Source organism: Lutjanus erythropterus, chromosome 8, assembly GCF_056507025.1.
Source record: "Lutjanus erythropterus isolate fLutEry1 chromosome 8, fLutEry1.hap2, whole genome shotgun sequence".
NCBI lineage: Eukaryota > Metazoa > Chordata > Actinopteri > Lutjaniformes > Lutjanidae > Lutjanus > Lutjanus erythropterus.
Window position 1 is genome coordinate 32,744,577 of NC_139324.1, and position 27,654 is coordinate 32,772,230.

The 27,654-nt window shown below is 40.2% G+C and overlaps 1 protein-coding gene across 1 annotated transcript in view; it reads left to right on the forward strand.

The window, feature by feature from the left end:
- The first annotated feature begins 917 nt into the window (after window positions 1-917).
- Window positions 918-27,654, forward strand: part of erbb4b (erb-b2 receptor tyrosine kinase 4b) — a 459,675-nt gene continuing 432,938 nt past the window's right edge. The window contains exon 1 of the mRNA XM_084725337.1: window positions 918-1,431. Coding sequence (XP_084581463.1) covers window positions 1,353-1,431 — 79 coding nt within the window. The 5' untranslated portion in view covers window positions 918-1,352. The remainder of the gene's footprint in view (window positions 1,432-27,654) is intronic.

Sequence of the window (27,654 nt, forward strand, 5' to 3'; positions counted from 1 at the left end):
TTCTATTTGACTTTTATTTGTGTCATTTACACTGAGCCACCCCTGGGGAAATGATTACCCTGGATATGGAGAGATATTGCCTTCAACAGTAATGTACTCTGATAGCTGAGGAAAAATGGAAATCTTTGCTTAAGATGCAGCGTGAAAAAAATGGGTCTTGGTTTATAATCTTTGCTGTCAAAGTGCCCTCTCTTCATTGCCTGGTCATGTTGTATCACAGTCTTACAAAATGAAGCACGTTTCAATGGAGGAGTAAATATTTAGAGGCATAGGATCAGCAGCAAAATGACAGTTTAATTCAATTTAAAGGCATAATATGAAACACTTTTTTAAAAAACCAAACAAAACAATTTATTATTGTTTATCACAATTTTAAGACCTATAAACACAATCTATTTTAAACATCACTTAAAACCCACTAAAACTACGTGGTGGTGCCTGCATTTCCTTATTTTTTCAATATTTTGTTGTGTTCAAGACACTTTATCAACCCAAAACGTCAGTATTTATCGTCCTGGGAATGATTCTCAACAATGAACTATCTTTCTGGTGCGTTTACGAACAGCTCGGACAAATCCCACTGATTCTACCTTTAAACCCGAATATAATACAAAGAAGTGCATTCGAGTTGTAAATATTACTCAGTAAACTCGCAAAGCCTAGTCTTGACACCTCGGCTCAGTATTAAATCAAAAACACCTCCAATATGAGACTACATTTGACCAGATCTGGATAAGACCTTCAAAGGCGCATGAGAGAGCCATCCATAAGTGATATTCAGCTCTATTTCACTCATTACACCTATGAATCCTCCTCGCAGCATTTATCTTTACTGTGTTCAGGGTGACAGGTGCAACGGAGCCGACGCACAGATTCATGGGGTTTTGGCATCTTGTGTCAGCCAATGGCAGCGCGTAAGGAGTTGTGTCTGGCGGGGTTTCGGCTGATCGTCGGGCACCTGTGCCAATCACAGCGCCTGTAGGAGGAGTTCAGGGGCTCGGGAGGTGTGTCTGAAAAATACGAGTCTACAGCTGCATACTGTATCCAAGTCGAGGAGTAATGGCATGAGTACTGCTTTATACTGTTAAGACAAGCTTTACAGTGCGCGCGTTGGAAACTAATTTTCGACTCTTTCTGCCCTCACGTCAGTCACAAATCCGAGCTGCGGGCGCTGCGGGGCAGGGCGGAGGACTGTCGGACAAACTGTAAACTTAGTCTAAAGCGACTAAAGTCCCCAAACTCCCAGGCTGAAGAGGCTTCAAACGCAAACGCTTCATCCTTTCTGGCTGCTTCAAGGAGGGATACGCCGCTGGACATGTGAATTTAAAGGAGATAACTTGCCAAGCACAACAATGAAACCAACGACTGCCCTGTGTTGCTTCGGCTCTCTCCTCACTTGCCTCTTGTTCGGGTCGAGCTCTTCACAATCAGGTGAGTGAACGCCATCCGTCTGCTTCCCCCGGTGCGCAGCTCTTGTTTGTCGGCGCGCACTGAGCGCAGTGGCACACTTTCCCACTGCTAGTCTTGTTTTTACGCACGAATCAAAGGTCTTTTCTAGGCTTGGAAGATAAGTTACGCACCTGCTGCTGTCTTTTTTTCCACCGTCATGCCAGAAGAAACGTCTAATTCACAGACTCAACATTCACCTGACGTACTAGGAACGCTGTGGTGGAGAAACGCAGGTGTTGGATTGAGCAGATGGCAGGTTGTTGCAGGACGTATGTGTTGTGATATACTGAATGAACCCGAGCAAGTGACTTGCTCCGTTTCCATCGTGCACAGAGCGGCACTGTTGAATTTGGAGGCAGAGGACATCGTTTAATGTCCATCACACGTGTCCTTAAGACACAGTGTGGACAAACACAGAGGAGTGACAGCCTCGCTTCATAACAGACTACTGTGCTCTTGTCTTCCCTCCTGTGGTTAGACGTGCTGTCTGATGCACGAAGTTCCCTCTTCACTGTTCTTTCTCTCTTTTCAGACCAGTTTATTCCAAAATAGCACTGATAGTAGGAATAATAAGATAAAACTCCTGTAATTCCACCTTTTTTCGTGTGTCTATAACATCGCTGTGTGGCAGCGGGTTGTCTTAAGTAGTTCTACGCTTCAATCTGCTCAAACTCCTTCAGGTTGTGAATCCTGCAGGGACTCGTTTGGCAACAGTTTCTCCTTGTATTTTGGTCTTGATCTGTATAACTGTTTCACCTGCACAAAGGGCGATAACAGTGGTGAACATTCATCCATATGCGTTCTGTAATCGGGATAAAAGCAAAGCGGATTAGCGTGAAATTACATTATTCCTCATTTTATAGTGAGTCCCCTCGGGGAGCCTGTGGAGCACAGTTTGACAGTCAGCCCTGTAGCGCGCAGCACTCCACACTGGCAGCGGCAGTACCGTTTGTACTGGGCAGCGGCGCTCTTTACGCACAGGGAAGTCTAGGTGAGGTGAGCGAGTGTGTGTGTCAGAGAGAGATTAGATGACTTGTCAATAAGAAATAATCGCCGAATACACAAAAAGCAAAAACCTCTCTGATGGGGGGCGATGGAATTGAACCGTAAATAACGTGCAACAAAAAAAAAAAGACTCATGGCGTGAAATTTAACGCTTGAAATTCGTTGAATTTTTATTGTCAAAGCCAGTGATGAAAATCTGAAAAAATGAGTGAGATAATCACACTTATATCCATGCAGTGTCAAATTATTTCACGCATGATTTTTCTGTGGTCTGTTTGTTGTTTTTAATGAGTGAAAAGAGCTCTCATCTCATGTTGGTTTGTTGGTCTCGGTGCTTAAAAATCCTAAAAGAAGTGAAGGGTTTTCAGATAATCTCAGTTCTAGCTTGTTTTGAGAAAAAAGCGCGCTGAATGAGACTCTTTTCTCTCTCTTTTTTCCAATATATCCCTTCCAGTGTGTAATCGCATAAACAGCGAATGCGCACAGTTTAACGCACAGGCCCGTCTCTGTAACCTGTGTTTAATAAGATCCGCGTCCAGCAGAGCTTTAAAGGGAACAGAGGGCGATGAATTTAAGGGTTGGATGCGGTTTAGAAGGGAGAGAGAGGGATGGATGTGTGTCCTCCTGTCACGTTCTGCACATAAAACACTGCAATGCAATTTCAGTGATGAAAACTCAGTCAACTGAGTTACTCCAAACTCTTTTTTTTGTTGTTGGAAAAAAAAGAGCGCGCGTGTGTTGTTTGTTTTGCTGTTTCACCTGAACAGGTGAACCTCTTTAAAATGGAAGAAAATGGCCGTGAGGAATTTGTCAGTTATTTTAACACAGATTTTAAAAAATGGAAGCCTTTTTTCACTCATTTCAGTAAATTTCGATCTGGTTTGTCAAGAATAATGTTTTGCAGCATGCAGTCCAACCAAGCTGCAAATTAAATGAAATAAAACATATTTTCTTACTTCAGAATATATACAAAATAAAACTACTATTCCATTTAGGATTTTACCTTACGCACAGGTGTTTCAATAACCTGCTTGGCGTATCTCTCAGAAACGGGAGAATTCAGCAGCATGAAGGTGACAGTCGAATGTATTTTGAGGTTAAAGGAAAACAAAAGAGATTCAGAGAGCCACAGACACAAACGAAGGAAGATTATAGAAATATGGAAAACACAGATTAAGTTCTGTCTGTGAGTGAGTGGAAAGGCTGAGAAAGAGGTGATGAAATATATGAGCGATAGTGTGTGTGTGTGTGTGTGTGTGTGTGTGTGTGTGTGTGTGTGTGTGTGTGTGTGTGTGTCAGTGTGTGTGCGTGTGTATGTGTTGTGTGTACAGTCGTGCGCGGGAACGAGTTGCCTGAGTGTTTTGGATTCGCCTTTTGTGTGCGTGCTGTAGCCTGAGGTATGAGGCATGGTGTGCAACGTGAAAACAGGGAAACACACTGCACAGTTGCTTTTTCATGTTACAAACTTGCATCTCCCTCAATGAGTTATTAAAAAACGCAATACTCTTTGATAAAGTGGACTAGATTTAGATCAAATTGTACATCCTGACAGATGTATCAGCCGACTGAAATTCTCTGCCGATATTGGCCTATCACAGCTATATCAGCCTCAGTATCTGTTGCAGATCTGCTGATATCAAACATTTTACAGAACATAATGCAGATTGTTTGTACTCTTTGGCCTTATAGGCAGCACTTTGATCTAACTGTGTTTTTCTTTGTTTTTTTGGTAGTTTAAGGTAGAATCAGTAGGATTTGTCCAAGGTGTTCAAAAGTGTGCGTCATTCATGTCAAATACTGATGTTTTGGGTTGGTTAAGTGTCCCAGTCGCAGCAAAATAATGGTAACTACAGACAGAGGACCGGGCCTCTGCAGGTACAACCACCACCACACACTTAGTGAGTCATTAATGATGGCTGACAGGGATTATGTTTGAGTCTATACATTTTATAGGAAAATGGTGCCTTCAAGAACACTAATTAAAATAGCAGTGAAAGCTGATGGTTTCAGTGCCCTGATGTCATTTTGGACAACAAAGTTTTTATGGTTAAACTGTAAAGTATCATACTTTCATTCATATATTTGTCACAAGTGTTCGCCTCATTTGAGGTATCGTTGCAAAAAAAAGTGTTTATGTTTTTAATTCCATATTCTGTATACAAAATATTGGCCAATATATCTATCAGAATGCTTTTACTCAATAATATCCGTATCAGCATTGGACCCAAAAATCCAGTATTGGTCGGACTCTTATTCTTAATAATTCCTGTTTTTCAGCAAGTGTGAGAATCAGAACCTTTTCCAGACCACCACGAGGTTTTGTTTACTGCTGAGGAGCTTACAAATTCTCTAAGTTTCCCTGCCTACAGTTAGTCATCTAATCCTTGAGTCGAACACAAAAATCATCTAAACTGCAGTTAATAGGTTTTCACATGTCTAAAAGATGCAAGTGTGCCCCTGCACTGCGCTCTGCTCTTCATTAGACTGCAGCTATACGCTGGAGCTGGAGGATAGAGATGGGAAATATATACAGCTGCCGATTCTGAACCATATGGCCACATTCCAACACTCTATCTGCGTTTATGAATATTCATATATTTTGTGCGCAGGAGTACAGTCAAGTCATCTGTTCCGAATGCAACTATGTGTGCGTGTGGGGAGTGGGTGCTTGTCAATTAGCATGAGGATAAACTACATCCTTAAATGACACTGTTTTATAGCTCACAGCAGTTTCTTCTTTCCTCATTTAAAGGGATAGTTTGCACTATTTAAAATGGGGTCGTATGAGGTACTCATTGATAGTCAGTGTATTACTTACAGTAGATGGCAGTCGGCATGCCCCCAGTTTGGAGAAGCAGCAGGAGTACTGGTGAAGAAAGCTAAGCAATGTACTGCTGTGGACAGGGTCAGCAGCAAAACATATTTTAGTTACTTAAAGAAGGTCTTCCTAAAAAAATCAATATCTGTTTAAGTGTCGACTTCATTTAGAATATTTTGACTGGTTTTATTTTGCCTTCGGACAGCCTTTTCTGATGGAAAACCACAGTTCAATAAGCCAAATATCGCTTTCGTAAAACCAACCAGCCTCTTCTGGCAAAATCAGGAAGTTTCCCTTATGGAACACAGGAGTCGCTGGTCTGCTGCATCGCTCTTTTTGTATGTTTGTGTTATTGTGTGACTTTGGTCCTTTAAAAGGTAAATTTTGATTCACCAAAGTTGGGCAATAATGCAATCACAGTAACAGATTGAGGCAGCTGTAGAAAGAAAAAACAATATTTTGGTTATATAATTGCGATTTCGCTGTCTGATGGCAAGGTTAAGTCGTGAAAATATTCTAAATACAGCGTCCATTTAAGATGATATTGATTGGGAGCATGTTGACCACCATCTACTTTTGGTTATACACTGACTGTGGATCAGTACCTCACACAACCTCACTTCAAATAATCTGAACTCTTCCTTTAATGTAAACTGAGGGTTTAGTTTGAGCTTTAAGAATTCTGCTCCAAAAGAATGATGGACTACCTTTTAAAAATGAAAAATAAGTTGAATGATAGTGCCCTCTGCTGCATCCTTGATTTTAAAGTAGCACCCACTGTTTACTAGACTAAAAGTGTCAGTGCCAGGTCCAGTGTGTAGCTGATATGTGAACTCACAGTATATCAAAATGTTTACAAGGAATCAAGTGAGCTATAGACAGTGACTTGTCTAGAAAAAAAAGGAGACCTGAGGAGTTGTTAGCTCTTTTTCTTTCTCTATTTCTTATTTTTTGCTCTCTCACCATGCTGCAGACAGACACTTCTTATACACTATTCTTTGTTGTGTATTCTTCTTTTTTTTCTTCCTCCAGTCTGAAGCATAGGGAAAGAATGGTGTTACATTTAGCGGCCCACACGGATCCGCTCAGTCACAAAGCCCTCTTACAGTCATATCTTTGCCTGCTGTCGCCTGATAAAGGAGCTTTGACCCTGCAGTGCCACCAGGCTTTTTATTAGAAGAATGGCAGTCTTTGATTAGGTGGTGATCCACTTCCATTTGTTGGAAAAAGGAATGTGAACCTCTGTGCTTTCATCTTCTCTGTCTCTGTCTGGGTGAGAGATGAGGAGCAGCTTACAGCCATCGATCCATTACATGAAAAGTAAACTGATATAACGTAACGGCAAATCATTATGTCTTACTCTGGCAAATAGTTGAGATGTTTCTTTTAGAGTTGATTAATGCCTGAGGTGATGTGAAATATTTGGTTAATGTGGTAAATTAGATTACGCTGCGCAGTGTCATTCTTTGCCGCTTTTTGGTGATTTTTTTGTTGTTGACTTTTTTCTTTCAATAACAAGGAGAAAAAAGCTAAAAGATATACTAATGGTGTCCACCTTGCCATATGTTACTGACTGAAAAAAATAGCTACAAGACATTTGCTGCAGAAAAGAAAGTCTAACCATTTTTATTGTGTTTTCCTCTCCTGGGGATTTCAACCTGCAGCCAGATAAAGTATAAAAACCCTTCTGTTTGTGTAATCTAGACTGTGGTTTCATTGTGAGAGTATGTGGAAACCATTAGGTTTCCTATAAATCCCCCCACTTCTCAACAAACAAACTGCTTTTGAACCACTGGCATCAATAATACATGTAGCACCCACAATGCAGCCCAAGAATCCCTAATGAAAAATCACTCTAATATTCCAGGAGGGACTGAGTGTGTGTGTGTGTGTGTTTGTGTGTGTGTGTGTGTGTGTGTGTGTGTGTGTGTGTGTGTGTGTGTGTGTGTGTGTGTGTGTGTGTGTGAGTGAGTGTGCGTGCAGTGGCCTGCTCAATAGTGAGTCTGTGACCTTATTGTCCCTAATGGTGTTTTTTTGTTTTTAATCTGCGGTGATGTTACTGTAATATTCTTTAATCACCACCACAGGGACTTATAACTTTTATATTTGTATCATATTCTTCCAAACAGTATTAGATAATGAATTTCTTTGTTAAAGGGATAGGTTGTATTATTTGGTGTAGGTCTGTCTAAATTTAGAATATTCTCACAGCATTACTTTGCTGTCATCGAAGCCAAGTATCACTCTCTCCAAACCAACCAAACTCCATAGGCAAAATCAGTCATTTTTTCTTGCTGAACATGAACGTCGCTGCCTCGATCTGCTTGTGCATTATTGTTGTTGTGTGTCTTTGGTGGTTTAAAAGGATAGCTCAGATTCACAGAAGTTACACAATAACAGAAACAAACTAACAGACTGATACAGCACTAGGCCAGCAACTATATTAGTCTGCAACCAAAAACGACTCATTTCACCTATGGAGTTTGGTTGGATTGAAGAGAGCAATATTTGGCTTGTGTAAAGGGCGTCTCCCGTCAAAAAAGGCTGTCTGATGGGAAAGTAAAGCAGTGAAAATATTTTAAATATAGCATACACTTAGACTGATATAGATTTTTTTAAGTGGACCTTTAAAAAGTGGCTAAAACACATTTTGGTGCTGAGCAGTAAATTGCTAGCTTTTGTGCTGGTGCTTCTATCTGGTTAGCCAAACTGGGAGCCACTATAACACTCTGACTATGAACTCTCCCTTTAAGGATGACAAGAGGGAAGGGTTATTATTTTTTCTGAAGACCTAACTGCAGACATTGTTTTCCTGTTTTGACTTGTTGATGGGCTCATATCCAGTCAGACTGTTGGCAGCCAGCAGAAATGATTGGATCATATCCTATGTGACCTTTGCAAACGTCGCACCCTCATTTATCACCTGCAGTTATAAATGCGCCACACATGTGCATGTGTTTTGCCATGCATCATTGTCAGCTCAGCTATTAAATGTCCTTTTTGTGAGGGGTGTCATAATTGGATTGGAGCATCACCCGTGTCTGTTCATGCTTAATTTTCCCAGCTGTTTATCATATATGCATTTAAAATATAATTTCTATGTTTGAAGCATGGTTTACAAACAATTAGATTACTGCAGATTTGATATGGTTTGTTGTTGCTTTCTTGCTGCTTTTCACTCCCTCCATGTTTCTTTGCTTTTATGGAGTGTTTTTGCCTCCTGTAAATTGAGTGAGCTTTGAGTTTTTGTGCGTCTGTGAAAGAATGAAAGGGAAGGCGGCAAGAGAGAGACACGCAAATAGAAATACTGATAGCCTCTGTGCAACACAGGCCCAGAGAGCTGAATAAACAGCAGCCAAAGTCCTTCATTAACAAGGTAGTGCAACAAACACTCAACAACAACACGAGCGGGGTCCTGCTTGATATCTTTGACAATATACCACAGCTAGTTTAGACAGATTGGGGACTAAGTTTCAGCAGCGGGGAAATCAATCCGCTGCGTTTTAATTAGGTTGGCAAATGTGCGTTTAGGGCCACCAAGAAGAGCTTGCAGCATGAAAAACAATAAAATTCTCAGGGCTTCTGCTACCACTCAGCCCTTTTGAGTGTGGTGAAATGGGATCGACACAAACAACACTCCAAGAAAAGAGGCCAAATGATGCTGTGTCATGCAGAGTGCAGACAACTGTCAGTCAACAGCTCCCTTATATTCTTATTCTCTCTGTACCACCATCGCTGCAAGGTTCAAGTCTGCTATCAGGGTAAATAAGTTGTTGTGTACAAGAAGGAAAGTCTGTATATAAATGGTAAAAATAGAAGAATCTTTTGACTAGACCAGCAAGCAAGTGAAACATTAACCAAAACTTTATCCTGATTTTAATTTCACCTAGAACAGAGCTTAGCTACCACAGTGTACACGTCACATATAGGGCTGCAACTAACGATTATCTTCATAGTTGATTAATCTATTGATTATTTTCTTGATTAACCGATTAGCCAATCAGTTGTTTGTTCTATAAAATATCTGAAAATAGAGGGAAATGTCAATCGCTGTTTCCCAAAGCCTGAAATTGTGTCCTCAAATGTCTTGTTTTGTCCAGAGTTCAAAGATAATCAGTTTATTGTCATAGAGGAGTAAAGAAACCAGAAAATTTACATTTAAGATTCAGTATTCAAGATGTTTATTGTCACGCTGATTATACAAGTACAGTCGCTTGAAAATACTTCAGCCAGGACGCTCAATCCAAGTAAGTATCAAAAATAATGGATCAATAACACTAAAGATATAAATAAACTGTTATAGAATAAAATGTGGATTCATAAAATAAAATATACTAGTACAAAGACATACATACACATACACCTAAATATATATCAAATTAATATAGAAAGCAGTGAAAGGTTGCAGAGTTTGTAAAATATTTCATAGAGCTGCATGGCAGTTATGTGTGAGTTTGTGTGTGATTATTTATTCACAAGTCTTACGGCCTGGGGGGAAAAGCTGGAATCAGAAAATTTAGACTTTTTCCCGCCAATAAAATCTAATAAAATGACTCAAAAATTACTCCAAGTGATTAATCAGTTATTATCTCCAAACCTTTTTCAGCTCTTTCAGTCTTGGCCGGGCTTCCGCTGATCTTCATCTTTGTTTGTATTCTCAAAACTAGAAAAGGTTCACAGGTACATCGTCAGAAACACGGACCGACAGAAATTTTGCAGAAAATAGAGCTGACACTTTCTTATGATATGAAAATGCATGTTTTTGGCAACATATCAAACGAACAATTGCACTGTTGCATTTGATATTCTAAGCAGACAAAGTTCTCTTGTGATATTTGCATAATGTTTTTTGAAGAGTGGCACATTGCTTTTTTAAAAGATTTTTTTCTAGGATTCGCATAAAGTTGTCTGTCAGTGCAGACTGGTGCCAGTGTGCCTCTCGCTCAGACTCACTCCCACACACACACACACACGCCCACGCACTCATACTGCCTTCACCCTGGGCCATCCCTCTGAAGTATAAGGCAAATCTCCGAGATCCAGGGCCTTGAAAGCCTCACTCCTCACTGTGTTCACTAAACAATGTAGATGTTGGGAGTCTGAACGCATCATGTATGTCTGTCACTTTGTGAGACTTTTGATCCTCTTTGTTGTTGGCGCTGCTCCTCTCACAATAAGCCCGTCTGTCCTCCGCATCCTCCTGGAGGACTGCGGGAGGCTGTCAGGCACCGACCTTTATGACAAGCGCATTTTGAGGGTTTCAAAATGTGGTGACAAAGGGTCTGGGAAACATGCGCATATATACTCCGTGTGTGCGTGTTTGTATGTGTGGTGACTGTGTCTGTCAGTGTTTGTTTGCACGGCTGCATGGTTGGAGGGATAGAGGGTGACTGACAGACTAACCGAGCTCCAGAGAGTCTCTCTCTGTCTGCCTGCTCCTCTTCCTCCGCCCACCCTCTGCCTTCATCTGTGGCTTTGTAAGCCTCCACATAATGTGGGAGCATTAAAATGACAATGGAAATTATGGCTAATCTTTGTTAAGACACACTCATTACCGCCACGTTTTAGAATGAGAGTCCGATGATAAGAGTTGGTCTGCCATGTTTTTTTTTCCCTCTCTGTGAAGCGACAGCCTGACATATTGGAGTGATGTGTTTTATTCTCACTTTTTTGTGTTATTTTTCTATTCCCGCTCAAAGTTAATAATGGTGGCGAACATATGAAAGGATGATAATAGGCTGACAACTTGGGCATGAAAGACTAGCTCCACCTTCAAACGAGCTTTTCATGCAGTTCTGCATGTGGGTGTGTGTGTTAAAGGACTGATTTCTCTCGACTCGCTCCCTCTCTGTCTCTTTCCTCTTTTAGTAATCCCCTTATAAAATATTCATAGCTAATCTGCATTTACAATGTAATTACAGACGGGCTTTGAGTGATATCGGATATGGCCGGCGGAACACACACTTCACGCAAAATCTTGGTTTGGTGATTTGTGCGCCTGAATAAATATGAAACAGTCTTGGGATCATGTGGGTTAAGGTTTAAAGTAACTGTTTATTAAGTCAAAACAAACATTTTTTGAACTATTCAGTCAGAGAGTATAACTGTAGCAGGACTTACCAAATTTGTTCATGCCAAGAACCATACAATTAGAGCCCGACTGATCTTTTTCCAATTTTAGAGTGGAAAATTTCAGAGATAACCAATATAGTTGCTGATATAGAGGACATATGAGCTGGAATAACAAAAAATAATAATTTTCCCTATCTGGATGTGCATCGATTTTGCAACAATATGACGAACAGAGGCATTTACTTGCCAGAGAGCTCCTCAACAGTTGCTGCTTTAGATACTCCTTGACCTGTGGTGAAATGTGATATGGATATCTATGGTATGGCTGCCATGTTTTACTATTTTCCCTTTGTTATTTTTTATGTACTGTATGTTTAATAACACCTGAAATGTGTGTTATGTGAAACTACATTTGCTGCTGTCTTGACAAGGACCCCCTAGAAGAAGAGATCTAGCATCTCAGTGGGACTTTCCGTGCTAAATCAGCCGTTCCCAAGGTTTTTTCTGGCATGCTCCCCTTTCAGAAGCTGAAAAAATTCACTCACCCCCACCTCACAATTTTGTATCAATCAATTTATGACAATGACAGCAATAATTGGGGATGAAATTGATAGAAAAAGGATTCAAAAGTTGAATTTTAGTGAAAAAAAAGGTTTGCAGGACATTTTCTGCAGTATATGTTCTGTAGAAAAGATCCATATCACAGACGTTGCATTCTCCAGGCCTAAGAGGAAAAAGACCATCCATATCGTGTGTGTGCCCATTGCATCATGGGTAACTGTCACATCTATGAAGGCACCATTAATGCTGATACAGGTTTTGGAGCAACACATGCTGCCATCCAGACAACTTTTTGTTCAGAGATGTCTCTGCTTATTTCAGCAACACAATGCCAAGACGTTACAGTGTTCTGGCTTCATAAGAAAAGAGTTTGAGTTCTACAGTAGATCGGCCTGCAGACTTTCATAACTTTAAAATTAGTATCTTCAGTTACCAAACGCTTACTAAAGAAAATGTGATGCAAGACAGTGTTAAACATGCCCTTATTCCAATTGGAATAAGCGTGGAGCTTGTCGCAGGCATCAAATTCAGAATGAGTGTATATTTATAAAAAGAAACAAAGTTTATCAGATTGAACATTTAATATCTTGTATTTGTGCTGTAGTCAATTAAATCCAGGTTAAAAGAAGGATTTGCAGATCATTACGTTCTGTTTTAATTTACATTTTACACAGTGTCCCAGCTGTTTTGGAATTGATGTTGTATTGCATTTTATTGTTTATTTATCTCAGTGGTGTTGCATTTGAAAGGAGTTACTGTAAATTCTTCACTGTCTATGTTGTTGCTGTGCACACAGTAATTACAAAAATTTCACCAGAATGACAGATGCCACAAATGTACCCCTCCTGTCTTTCAGTTTTGCCCCCACTGCTCAAACCCTGCTCCCGTCTTTTAGGGCGCTGCTGGCCTCCGCTTAGTGCTAATGGAGCGGTGTGCCCTGTATGCTATTCTTGCAGGTCGATTTTTCACTTGTGTTAGAGGAGAGGGAGGGTGGCGTCCTTTTAAATGAAGCACTTGGCGTTTGTGACCTGTAATAAATGAGTTTGCAGTCAGTCATGGCAGCTGTAAGGAGACATCTGGGAGCAAGAGAGAGAGAGAGGGGGGGGATATTCAGACTTGACTAGGAAATAGTTTATCTATGCAAAGATGAAAAATGGCTGCACCAAACATGCTATCACTTATACAAAAAATAATAATAGTAATCCTGTTGTAAAATGTTAGCAGTTTACTAGACAAATGTCACTGAGAATGCAGAAACTGGAAGGTTATACAATGGAAATTCTTACTGTAATATCATCAGGATAAATCACTTTAAGCTCATTGAATACCATTGGAGAAAAAAACCCACATTTGAGTACAACAAGCGCATTGAACTGTTGCTGGGGAGCACAAGCGCATAATAAGTGTCTGTCTGAATATTAGGCAGATTAATATTTTTTCATCGGGATGCAGATGAGAATGAATCAGAGGCTGCAGTAAAGAAAGAACCACAGAGTCCAACAGGCTGAGATGGAGAAAATGAAAAGTAACACAGAAAAAAAAATAAAACATAATAGTCAGTTTGGATTTCCTTTTATGGATTTGTCACCATGGATACATCTTTTTCTGCCTTTCTCTCAAATCCCAACAAACATGTCAAATGTTTATTCTAATAATTATAGTCATCTTTTTATTTGCTGGTACTTTTTGAGTATTTGTGAAGGCACTGGTCCTATTTGTGCTTTAAAATCTCTTTACTGACACACTACCCTGTACAACATGACTACTGGGCTTACTGTGTCAATACTAAAAGATCAGTTTATTTCACAAAACTGGGAGTTTTTATTGGAATATTGATCTGGTTCCAAAACAAAGAGCACAAGCCAGAAAGAAAAAAACAAGGATCTCAGTGCTTGGCAGAATAATCATTGAGTCGTTAGTATTGATCAGCAGCTTTTTCAAAGCCCCATTTATGTCGCTTTAAAATCAGCCAAAAGGTACACTCTTCAATAGCTAAACAATGAGTCCTTTTGTATGGTTTTCTATTCAGGATTGTGGGTCTTTGAACAAGATTAGTATATAATAGGAGATCAAAGTCATGACAGATAAGAGAATCTTTTTTGTTAAAAAAAAAAGAACATTACATTTCAATGAACTACATTTTACTTTTATGTTAGATTTTTAAACGTTTTCCTTCAACATTAAAGGAAATGTTCGATGTGCTTTCTGGCCTGTAGTGGTGTGTCTGTCGCTGGTATGAAGCAGCAGTCACCTTGCAGCAGAGCAGAAATAGCGCAGCTCTCTTTCCCTGGATGTGAAGGTACATAAAGCACAGGATGAGAGGAGCAGGAAAGGCAATTGACCTTGGCTGCTTTTGGGGGCTGGCTATATAGCCATCCGGGTGGATGCTATGGTTCTGCAGCTTGGCAGGGAGGGAGGGGAAGAGGGTGACAATGCTGAGTATGACAGTTAGTTGTTCACAGTGCAGAAAAGCAGAGTTTTCTTTTTTTAATTCATGCATAATTGTTCAGGTTGGGTATCATTCACATTTGTTCAATACTTCTGGGACTTAGCTCTCGCTGCAATAACAAAATTTATTTAATTAATTGAACATTTATTTAGACAGGTAAATTTATTGAGACTGTTGCAGAAATTAGTCTCAATTTTATCATTAGTAATATGTTATTTATTTAGAATATTATTTGTTTACAATATTTTACATCCCTCCTTCTTCCCTCTCAAACCTGTCCTTACAACCTGCAGGCTGTCAATCTGTCACCAGGGCAGTTAATGCTGTTCTTTGAGAAAGGCCTGTTATGTTGTTGTTGTTGTTGTTGTTGTTGGTGTTACTACTGTAGTGCTTGTATGCTGTAATATTTCCTTAGGATGCAATTCATGCAATATCAGTTACATATTAAGCTTTTGGATATGCTAATACATTTCACATACTGTTTTAGCATGCTAAATAGCATGCTGGTAACAAATTTTAGATGCAGACGCAATGTTGGCTAATGCTGGTAAAAATGTCAACATCAACCAAGACAGTGAAAAAAGCCACATTATCTACAGCAGCTAACTACCTAATTAATCACCTGAAGATGTCAATAAAATTGGCAATGGCTCACTTAAATTTCTTTTGTCTGTAGAAGGTTACATTAGATTTTTTAGGCGCTAACTGCTTCTGTTAGCTGTAGCTGCGGCAGGGGATTTTGCTTTCAGGCTAAATGTGGCAAACTCTTAAACATAAAGATATATTTTGTGTTTGATAAGATGTGTTACTCTCAACAGCTTTGCATTCTGCAGTACAAATATTGCAGCAAACATTGTCCACATTGTGCTTTGAAAGGTTTAACCACACTTGCGACTGCTTTTAGTGGCCATTTACCTCTGACATCACACTCAGGGTGGGAAGCTACTGCTGTGTTTCAGGATGCAAGTTATATAAACATACAACAACTTCCTGATTGACCAGCAACTTAAAAGACAATGAATAGTGAAAATCTGGAGGGATACTGGGCCACATTTCAAGATAAAACAACATATTTGATAACCTACTGTAGCTAATGTTAGCATTCAGTCACTTCCTAGCTAATGTTACCATTTGATAGTGTGACATGATATGATAGATAAGGTGAAAAATAATTCTGAAATATCAATGCACAGTCTGGAAGAAAAATGCAGTGGATGTATTTGCAGTGAGTGTTTTGTGATGCAGGCACAATGTCTGTAATGTTAGCTAGGAAGTGGCTAACGTTAGCTGTTGTCTCATGGTTGCTAATGGCTTATCAAATATGTTGTTCTAGCTTGAAATATGGCCCCATGTCCCTTCAGATTTTCATCATCCATTCTCTTTTCAGTTGCTGATTCTCTGTTTATATGGCTTGCAACCTGGAACACATTAATATGTGTAGGGTACCAATGTAATTTGGCAGGTATTCTTAAAAATACTGAATTTCATAGCCAGACAATGCTGTCTTGGAATCTTCTCTTGGATAACATCTCTACTAAAATTAGTTCGGATGTATTAGTGAGTGGTAGTGGAGTGGGGTGTGTTGTCGAGCAGCTACAGTATTACAAACTGTATCAGCAGGCTTTACATTGTGTGTGCGTGTGTTGGGATGAGAGTGTATATCAAATATGAGAGGAGCTGACTAAGTGCAACCCCGGTCCAAAGTCAACCCTGCCATTTGCCCTGCTGTGCTCGACTGTTTACCTGAGACAGGGGTGCTTTATCTCAGCCAGTCACTAGTGCATGTGTAAACACACAGGGGGGCGCACTGCATATCGTGCTGTTTTCAGCCCCCCTGCCTTTGTTCCAAAACCTCTCTCCCACAGAGAGACATTATCCCCCGACGGCAAGGTGAATGGGGTGCTGATGCAAGATTATTTGTAGCGGCCAGAGTAAGACAGAAAAAAAATGACGATGTAGGGGACGAAAGAGAGAAAACTCCCCTAATTTTAGCCAGAGAAGGGCAGGCGAGCAGCATGGTACACGGGGAAGAGCGGTGTCTTTCGGCGAGGATGGGACATGGGTGAGTGTCTCAGGAGTCTTGGTTAAAGTGGTCGCTATCACAGGAGCTGGACGGACAATTAATCAGCAGCGGCCCAGAGGGGGAGCTGGGGCTCTGACAGAGACACTTCATTCTGCACAGGACACACACACACACTCTGCTGACAGGCTCACCCGTAGCTTCCTCTCACCTCTTTCTTTCTGCTTCTGTTCCCGTTGCTTATCTTCTTTCCTCCTCCTTGTCCTCCTTTATTCTCCCATCTCCCTTCCTACGCTCCTCTTTTCCTTCTTTCCCTCTCTCTTGTCTTTATTCTGCTCCCTTTGTCTTTCCTCTTGGTGCTTTATGTTGCTCTCATCTCCTCTACCTTTCCCCTCGCCCTCCTCTCCCCTTCTCAAAACATGTGTTTAGGTCCGTGATCCTCTTGATTTGAATCAGTTCAAAGTCCCTCTTGTGACCTGACAGCTGCCTCCAAAACTCTGCAAGAGTTGGAGACAGGGAGGAGGAAAAATAAGGTGAGAGAGGGTGGACTGGTGGCTGTACTTCACCCTAACCACCCCTCCCTTCTTCCCTGCGCTCATCCCTCCATTTCTGCCTTTCCACCCCCTCTCTCTCCCCCACGGCTGGCGCTGAGTGATTGATGGATTCAGGTTTGACATGGCCCGGTTCACCCGAGGGCGTTAGCAAGGACACTGGCGAGATTTAGCCAGATGCTGTGGAGAGACAGACAGGGAAAGTAAAAGACAAAGAAAGGAAAGTGGGTGTACTCGACACTGTTGACCATCATGCCTTGCCAGGGTTGCCAGGGTGAGTAAGCCTTTCCTCAAACTGTGCACCTGTTCTCAGTTTTCCATTGCATCACTCTGTGGCTGTTCCACTATATGGCCTGGATATAATGAAATAATCTGATTGTAACTGAATGCACACTAAATGTTATGAGTTTCAAAAATAAAGCTTATTGCTGAGTGCAAAATGTAGAGAAATGTTTCCTGATGGAATTAGAGCAGACTGACACTGCTCAATGTGAATAGTGAGACATCAGTGCATTTTGTATTTATGAGAGGGATTTAAAATGGTTTTATAGCCTTTAGGATTGCAGACTTTTCTTAGCATGTACAGTGTAAGACAAAAAGAGGATTAAGACATGTAAGATGAACAAAACATTTATATATGATTGCCAAATGGTACCTGTACAATATATGAACCCTTTTAGCGCGGACGTCATGACAACGTCATAGTATTGGCTGGAGGCAAACACCAAATGAGGTGTCCTCAGCACTTTGTGTTCAAGTCTCAACTCAATCAAGTCTCACAGCATGCAGGCAGCTCTTGTTTTAGCTTGTTCACATTATCTTTTACTTTAACAGTTAATTTTTGGGACAGACTAGACTTTGACTGATTGGGGACATCTGCTCGTCATTGTGGACTGTCCTGAAATTTACAGTACACCTGGACTCCCTACTTGTAGGTATGGATAACATAATTAAAAAATTGAGAATTAAAAAATTGTTTAGCTTGTCATATAGAATAAGTGCAATGACAACTGTAGAAAGATCATCCATTCATTGAGTGAGGATGTTCAGGTTGGCCATCGCTATTGTTAAAAAAAACAGTCAAGAATCCTTGCTAGCTAGTGTTAGTTAATGTGTTCAGGGTGTTATAAAGCTCTCATTTAAGCTCCACAAAATGACAAATATGTCATAATGTTTACTAACAGTAAAGGTGTCTATACACAGCACACAAAAAAGCAGGGCTTCATTCAAAACACCAGGCAGGTAATAGAGTATACTATCCATATGATGTTGCATTGTTTGGAGATGACAGTGACAGCCAATGATTATCTTCAACTTCTCCCTTTTGTAAGCGGTGACATACGAAGCCGCGCAGTTTTTTTGTTTGTTGATACAGACAGACACAGGTGATGTCAGATCATAAATGTACCTACAGCAAGACCAGTGTATGTGTGTCTCTGAGTTGAATTGAGTGGACGCTGTGTGCTGCCTTCCCCTCCAGGGGGGTCCTGGTCCTCCCAGTAAGCAAACACCCACTTGACATGGAGCCAAGCAAAGGGGAACAAGGCCCGCAGTGTCTCCCTGCTCCAAGTGCTTTGTCCTGGAGGAGGCTCCCGCCGTGGCTCCCGGCTCCTAACCCCACGTGACGCGCCTGGAGATGAGGGAAGCACTTGTCTCATGAACATTGTCTGCACAGGGACGGGCTCTTTCCAGGATTCAACAAGTCAGACTTGGGCAAAATAGATCTCAGCACTATCTGGAATGCACTTGATTTATATGAAGAAAAACAAAATGAAGAAGTAAAATGAAACAAAATGAAGAAAAACATCTAAAATAGTTTTTAAGATTCAAATCTATACACAAACTTGTTTTATTATGATTACAATGGAAAAAAGCTGATTTTGGGGGAGCACAGCTGGCACAAGCGTGAACTTCTTACCCCCCGCTGCAGAAACCCTTGGGGGTTTTCAGCCAAATAATCTAAATCATCTCACAACCAAATTAAGTGATGCACAACATCAACATTTGAGAGCAGCCTGCTGGACAAAATGGTGGAAACATGAAAAATACTGTGGATCTGTCTTTTATTTGTAATGTTGTGTAACCATGATCTTATTAAGCAAGTGTGTCCTTTTCAGTGAGCCCCAAAAGGCAATCACAGTTCATCCTAAGATGAATTCGTATGGTTTCTGTAGGAGATTTTAAATGATCCCCTTTACCGTATGAAATTATTTTGCAGTTTTTGTCACCGGTGTTCCTGCAAAAGGCAGTCATTAATTGGCTTTACAGCATTGTTGGCTGCCTCATCCTGATTTGAAAACTCATAGTTTCAGGTGCCCTTTCAACAGGAGGAGAATAGTTAATGGTCTCCCTCGTGACAGATATACTGCCGGCAAACAAGAAAACTTTACATCACAGTCAATATCCAGTAAGGCCTCAGTATAGCTTTTTTCACATATACATTCCAATCAGCGTCCTGAGAATCAGGTTGAGATATAACGATTTGCTCTTTCACATGAGAAACTCTACTGCTATAGGAGATCAGGTTTTCTCGGGTTGGAAACACTCCGTATGGGACTCATCTGTAATGATAACTGTTTTGATTCAATAGAAACTGAATCTGAAAATTAACTAACTGTGATGGAAGTGGAGAACGGTGATGGACACAGAGGGTAACGTGCCCGGAAGGAAATACGCTTCGTGGTGTGTTTGGATTTGCAAGATGCACACATCGCAGATGATAAGGATAGGCATTAAAACTTGAAGTAAAAAAAGTATATTCACGCAGGCTGAGTCGAAGAGATGAAGCAGCTGCACAGCATCAACTCTCATCACCACTCACTCGCTCTGGACAATGACCTGCTCTATTCACACATGTAGCTCACCTGGACTGAAACTGAACTTGAGTTTAGTGGTGAAAAGTTCTGTCAGTTGAGTTCATACCTAGTTGTTTTTTGCTATCTGGAAAGCTTGTTTAATTTGTGTAATGTAACTCGTGTAACGGCATTTTCTAACCATCGTGCGCCGCTGTAGGATTGTGGCTTGTGACATTCACATGTGCCGCTGATTTGCATCATTTATCATGATGCATTGCTGAGAGTTTAAGTTTGCTATTTTATGTTCCAAAATGCAGATGTTACATTTTGTTAGGGTTTGTTCAGAACATGCTTGTTTTCTGTGGCTTAAATGTTGGTAATTGTCCCTTTTGTGCTGCTTTATAGTTTCACCATGAATGGGGTGGAACATGCTTCTTATGGTAATGCAAAACAGATGTGAAAAGCTACACTGTGCTCCTAAACATAGTATTAATATATAGAAATCAAGTGGCATTGTCAAATTCAGATCAGAATGCAGATGTCTGAGAAATGACCTAAGGCATTATCATGCCCTGATACCGATATTGGATCAGATCAGTCCCATTTCTACTTTGAACCAGGGAGCTGGGGCAACTGTTGCAGACATTTGTATTCACGCATACAGCCCCTCCAGGTAATGTCTGTACGGGCAGAGTTGCAGTGCATGTGGGTTTATGCTTCAACCACAGTGCTTGTCTGATGGTTGAACAGCGTCTGAAATGGCCTCGGCTCTCCTTTTTCAGTGTCTGAATTTGTGTCAGACATTTTAGCAACTTTCTAAGGCAGACGGTCTAGAAAGCATGCCCAAATGACACAGCGATTAGCCAGGTGTTCAGGAATGCCTTTCTTACGTCATCATTTTCCAAATGTTCCATTTTCCCCCTTAACACTAAAACATGATTCTGCTGTTTTCAGCTTTACACACTCTGGAGACCTTTTAAAAACATTTTCGAGTGGGAAAAATCTCAGCAGACAGAAGACCAGAATGCAGAGGAAAAAGACGCCTTTTCAAATTTAGCTTGCTTAGTGTGGATGTACTTTCAGTTTCTTAAGGCATGATGCAGTTAAGTGCAAAACTCCTTGAGGGATGCAATCCCGCCTCTGCACCATATACCTGCCTGCCTCAAGTCTCCCCAGTAAATAGGCAGTTTCATCCTCTCAGCACCGGCAATATCTTCCAATCTCACTGTCTGCATGGTGATGAGTATATTGTGTATGTGTCACCCAGCTGTCTCATAGCTGTGTCTGGCTATCAGAGTAGTAAACACAACAACAACAGGTACCTTCTGCTCTCCCTCTCACCACCGCCGCCTACCACACTTTGGGCTTTTGCTCTCTGTCTGGCTTGGCAGCAATGTGAAGTCAATAGGATGAATAAAACATACCTGAATCAGAACCTTCTACCCTGGGAAATGTCAAGCTGTCAGTATAGCTTAATGGGAAAACATAGGGCCTGTCCCATGGGTCAGACAGTTTATCGCATAGCACCAATAAAAATGTGGTCAGGCCAACTGGTTTCTTTGTATTTCACAAATACACAAACCCTGACTGGCCTCACTTAAAGGGACAGTTCACCCCCAAATTAAAAATGCATATTTTTCCTCTTACCTTTAGTGCTATTTATCCATCTAGATCGTTTTGGTGTGAATTGCTGAGTTTTGGGGATATCGGTGGTAGAGATGCCCCCTCTCCAATATAAAGGGATTAAATGGCACTCAGCATGTTATGCTCAAATCCTCAAAAAAAATACATCTGAAAAACTAAACATCAGTGTCTCTTTCTAGAAAGCCTGAGCTTGTTACTCATGATAATCCACGGACATTGTTGTGAGTGGTTTCAAGTAGGAACCACTTTCTTTCTGTGATGGAAGCTACTGGAACAAAGGAACTAATGCAACCTGATGCAGACTGGACAGGATTTTTTGCACAGAACCCCTTCCCCACGTCAGAACCAACAAATGAACAATACGCACACGTTGTTGTCTTTTTTGCAAACTGTTCTATACTGTTCCTATACTGCGTATACTGTTTTTATACTCCACATTCTGTTTTATACTGCACAACTGCTCATCACTTTCTCTACCTCAGTTACCTTTTGCACAGACTTTTATGATGTTTTTATACTGTACATACAATTTCATTCTGTTTTATACTGCACATGATGTTTTCTATATCTTTCTGTATATAGAAAACATCTCGTTTCTTTTCTTTTGTTCTTTCTTTATTCTTTTCTTGTTTTATTCATTAAACTTTCAAGTATATTACAGATAACAACATTCAAATATTCACGTTTTGAGTATATTTTGCTACTTTTAAATAGAATAATGGATGGCAAGAGGCACAGCAAACCAAGAATTTCACTGCACTGATAACTTATGTCTTGTGACAATAAAGCCTTTGAATCCTTGAGCTCCTTTATTTCTGCAGTAGAATCTACCACAACTACTTTTTTTTCTACTAGAAAGAAAGTAGTTCCTCCATGAAACTGCTCACAACAAGGTCTGTGGATTATTTTGACTAACTGGGTCATGATTTCTGGAAAGAGGCATTGCTGTCGAGATTTTTAAATGTATTTTTTGGCACTTTGAGCACCACAAGCCGAGTGCCATCTAGTCCCATTACATTGGAGCGAAGGCAGACATCTCTGCTGCCGATATCTCCAAAGCTCTGCAGCTGCAACACCAAAACAGATGGATAAGTAGCAGCACAGGTAAGAGGAAGAATATGTGTCTTTGATTGTGATGTGAACTGTCCCTTTAAAGTGGCATCTCACAGCGACTGTATCCGTGTGTTTTATGAATTCTGAAGATTTTTTCCATACAGTAATTATATTTCTATGAGAATTTTATTCCATAGTGGTGTAATGATCCAAAACTATTTTTTTCTTGCTTAGTTAGAGATTCAGTTTCCACCGGGGCTTTTTCCAGTATGAAAACTTGCGTGCACCCATGATACCACAAACCGCTTTGGGTAAAAACATCCTCTAAATTGCATATGGTTTGTGCACTTCATTCAACTGGTCTGTCCCTGGAAAAAAATACTATTTAACACGCATTACTACACATATTCTACAACACTCCTCTCAGCTTTTGGTGGCGGTAGCTAACCCCTACAGCTAATTATCTTTAAATTAGGACTGAGGTCTAGGTTTAATTAGGCCTAGCCATGAGGAGGTTTGAAGCTCAACACTAACTCCAGCAACTTCAGCTGCCAAACCTCATCAGCCTAATGGAGACTCAAACACAGAGGGCCCTCGGGGCCCCGACAGGCTAGCCTGACTTCCTGCCTTATGCCAACCAAGCCCACACACACACAGATGCACACACACACACACACACACACACACACACACACACGCTCTCTACTATTCATACACCAGCCGGATAATCAAGACATGATGAAGTTGGACTGAGGCAGGTTCTGCATAAATGTGTGTGTAGCAGAGAAGTTTTTAATCACATCATTTACTTAACTTTTTTAGGTGCAATGCTTAACTCCTGGTCTTATTGCAATTACTCAGACTTAACAAAACAGTTGAGTGTGAGTAATTGCAAATTACAAAGTAACTAGTTACACTTACTCAAGTACTTAAGTACATAATTTTGAGGTACTTAAGTATTTCAATTTATGCTACTTTAGACTTGTACTCACTACCTTTCAGAAGGAAGAACTGTCCTTTATACAACATTACATTTATCTGACAGCTGGAGTTATTAGTAACTTTACAAACAAAACATATGATCAATCTATAAAATATACTATAGATTTACCCATCCAGCAGTATATCCTCCATCAGCTGTAACATTAAAACACTATTTGCACATTAAAGCATCAGCAATAATATTTCAATAAAATGAGAATTACAGTAGTATAATTTAGTAAAACTGAACTTGCACGTAATCCCAAAGAGATCTTCTGTAAAGAGTAAGATACGTTTTATTTAACCAGAAACAACTGTTTTATTGTTCACACCAAACTAACCAGACTCCTTCTACAAAACTGAAATTTTAACACCATCATCATCTTCATTCATACTTTACAAAAACAAAATAAAACTCACAAGTTGTCTTTCCACTGTTCCGACAATCAGCAACTCTCATTTATTCACCGAAGTAGATGTGGAAATATTAAAATCTCCCCGCTGCTTCTCTGATCTTCAGCCTCTCTCTCTCTCTCGATCCTCTCTCGATAATTTCACATCTACCTCTGTGAACAGAATGTTTATTTTGACCAAACCGGTGGTTGTTGGGATGTTTCAAACATGAGCCAAGATGTTTTTTGTGAGTTTTATTTCCAGAGTTTGGATGAAGATGTCAATGTAAAAATTGCAGTTCTGCAAATGCTTTAGCTTTAGCCAAACTCAGCAGACTCCCCAGCTGTTTCACGTTAAACAAAATGTATCTCACTCTTTAAAAAAGGGTTATCCTTTCAATAATGTTGTAAGACACTTATGATAACAACCTGAGCCTCTCAGTGGCAAAAACAAACACTTTTAGTGGACTTCATCCACACGTTTGAGTGTGTATAACGTTAATGTCTGAGGACTTACTCAAACAAAAAGCAAGTATATCTCCTGCTTTAGTTTGACAGTGAGCAGTTCCCTGGATGGATTACGCTGCAGCTCAGTATCACTTCTGACAGCTGCAGCGCTCTTCCTCAATAATGGACGGATTTCAGAAATTTTTTGCCCCCATTAGTCACTTGGACACAAAACATGTTTCTGTAATACTTTTCTTTAAGAAAAATCTTGGAATATAAGTATTTTTACCACCACCACTTTGTTTGTTCCACCACTGCAACAAACAGCAGTCTGACCTGTTTCAACAGCCAGTAAACTCTGCAGTTCTGTAGCTTGCGCACTTAAAACTAATTTGAAATCCTCAAAACTTCTGAATGGTTTGGTTGTCCTCAGACTTGGCTTGATGCAGCTCATATCTTTCCTTATTCAGCAAATTTGTTATACAAATTGGTCTGCTGGTTCTTTGTAGCCATCTGGTGTAAGGTAGACTGTCTGCCCTCTAAAAAAAAAAAAAAAAATCCTTTTGGATGAAAACAGGCGGCTGTAGCCAACCAGAGCCCAGATCTCACTCTTCCATGCCAGTGCCTGTTTCCTACCTTTATTCCCCTGCCATCTCCTTCTGCTGCGGAAATCACAACTCTGCTGTTAACACTGAAAAAAGGGAAGTATCGAGCAGGGAAAGTGTGTGTAGGTTGCCTTTTATACTTTAATGCTACTGACCACAGTAACATTTCCAGTTTCACATGACCTTTTGAAAGAGATGATTCACCAAAAAAAAAAAAAAAAAACACAACATAGTGAGCTTTGATCACCATCTACCATGTTCCTGTACACACCATCACACACAGTCCATCGGGACACACATTACATACATGTTACATGTGATTTGGCCCAAGACACCAGACGGGATGCCAGGAGGGAAGGTTCATAGAATGTATTGTCATTTCTCCTCCTCTTCCCACCCACCATCTGCCCCTGCGTTTCCCTGACTGACTTACTGTAATTGGAACAAGCAACGTTACAAAGCAGCCATTAGGCACATCTGAACAAGAGGGAGACGCTGGTAAAAGTTCGGAGGTCGAACATTGGAGAGCGAGTGGGGAAAAAGCAGGAGGGGAGGTTCATCCTGAGGCAGGCCATTATCCATAATGAGCTGTAAATAACAAACAGACAGACAGAGGAAAACGAGTATTAGAATAGATAGAGAAAGATTAGAAAAAAAACACATCATGATAATGTGATCAGCAGATGGGAAAGAAATAAATGACTACAGAAGAAAAAACTCAAATTGATTCCGAAATTACATTTCCAAAGGAATCGTTAAGAAACTTTAATTTCAGTTCCTACTCAAATTTCACTCACACTAGTTTTAAATTAAACCGTATACTGCAAATACCAACCATATATCTGTCTGCACCTATAGACCTGTGTTGAATGCATGCATGTCTTCCCGTCTCCCAGTGCATTTGTCTTATTTAATCGTGAGTCTATCATTATTCTCAGTGAACTTACTCAGCTACCTGGTAACATAAGGGGTTTATAGATCCAATTGTAAACTGCTCCTAGAACCACCGGACACTTATAACTTTCAAACATGTCTGATATACAAGTTCAAATCTGGATGATTATAGAACAGTACAGAAGTGAAAGAGAGGTGTTGCCAAGCAACAGTAAACATTTTAGGCCTTTAGCTTCATGCTACTGTTGACCAATAACTGACAATTAAAATCCAGGGATTTAAGTAATTAATTAAAAATACTGAAATTAGAGTAATTAAGTAGTTTTTGGGTTACTTGTACTTTTATGAGTATATTTTCAAGTCTGGACTTTTATTTCTACTTAAGTATGCATTACACAGTTTGATCTACTTTGTTACTTTTTAAACATTGTTTTAAAAGTAGCTAATACTGTGTAGCTTTTGAGAAGAATACTTTGTATTTTTCAAACATGTAATTGACTAAAATTTTTGTTTTGTGACAGTACTTGAACTTAAGTACAGATTTTCAGTACTCTTTCCAACACTGTTAAAATCTCACCTCCAGTGTTTGCTGAAGAACAGACAAACCATGTGATTGTGTCTCTCTTTTCTCATCCACTCGTTTTTTTTTTCTCACAGTATTCTCAAAGTATTGTTATCACTACAACATTATCACTGTATCACTACTGTTTACATCTGCTTCCCCATGAGATCACGTATGAGATCATGTATGAGGTGAGATCGAGTTCTCTGCTCTGACATGATGACCTCGATAATATCCTGGAGTATGTGATGTGCCATCATTTTCACATCATGTAGTCTAGTGTGTGTTTGAGATTCGATAGAAGAGAATCTGTAAAGTTTCCCCTTTGTGTCTGTGATGCAACCAGATTTTCAAACTTCTGTAGTGTGAGCCCGGCATAAGCAAACCCCCAAAATGTCAAGAAACCAGAAAAGAGACCTTTGTCTGTCACTGTCACTAGCTAACGTTAGCTTAGCTCATTATTTCCGCTGGTAATTAGCGTCTCATACAACTTTGTTGTGAGGAATGCAGGAAGACACCCAAAGAAGTCATTAAGAATCATTAAGAAACAAAATCCATAAACAGAATCTGAATCCGGATTAGAATTGTTAAAATCCAAATGATGCCCAACCGCAAGTGACAAAATATAGATTGACATGAATGTGGTTTAATTCAAGAGCTCTAATACACACAAGGGGAGAGCTGAAGACTGAGCCCCGGGAGTCAGCGATTCTTTCAGTCAATCATTTCTTTTTTAGTTCTAGGCCGCAGGGAGCGAGTCCCTGAGTCAGTACACTGTACAGTCCACACAAGCATCTCCACATGATGTTGTAAAAGCTCACCATCTGCACTGAAAAAGCCAAAACAATAGTGCAAAATGCATTTCTGTTACTAAGCGTTGGATGGTTATAAGGTGAAGTGTGAAGAACTGAGTGTTCTGGGAAGTCAATGCTCTCATAATCAACTTGACAGGTGCATGATAGCATATTTGAAAAGATTAATTTTTAGTAGGTGGTAGTTTTGGCTTTGAGTGGATGGAAGGCAGAAAAGGAAAAATGAGAGTTTTTTTTTTTTTTGGACAGTGTTTAGTTCCTTCTTGGCAAAAACCCATAATTCTGAAAGGTTAAGTAACAAGTGTCCAAAAGTAGCATCAGAGTGTGTTCCTGTAATTTTCTTCCAATTTCTCAAATTTCTGGAACTACTTTTGTTATAAAGCGTCCCGACTTGGCTCCGCTGCCGTCTCACTCTTACTGTCTCGGCTCCAAAATATGACAACATGGTAATGACTGGAGCCGCAGTCTATAAACACAATCACAAAGCGGTGGTTACTGGGTAAAGGTGTTATATTAAAAATGGTGACTTTACAAAACCGGGATG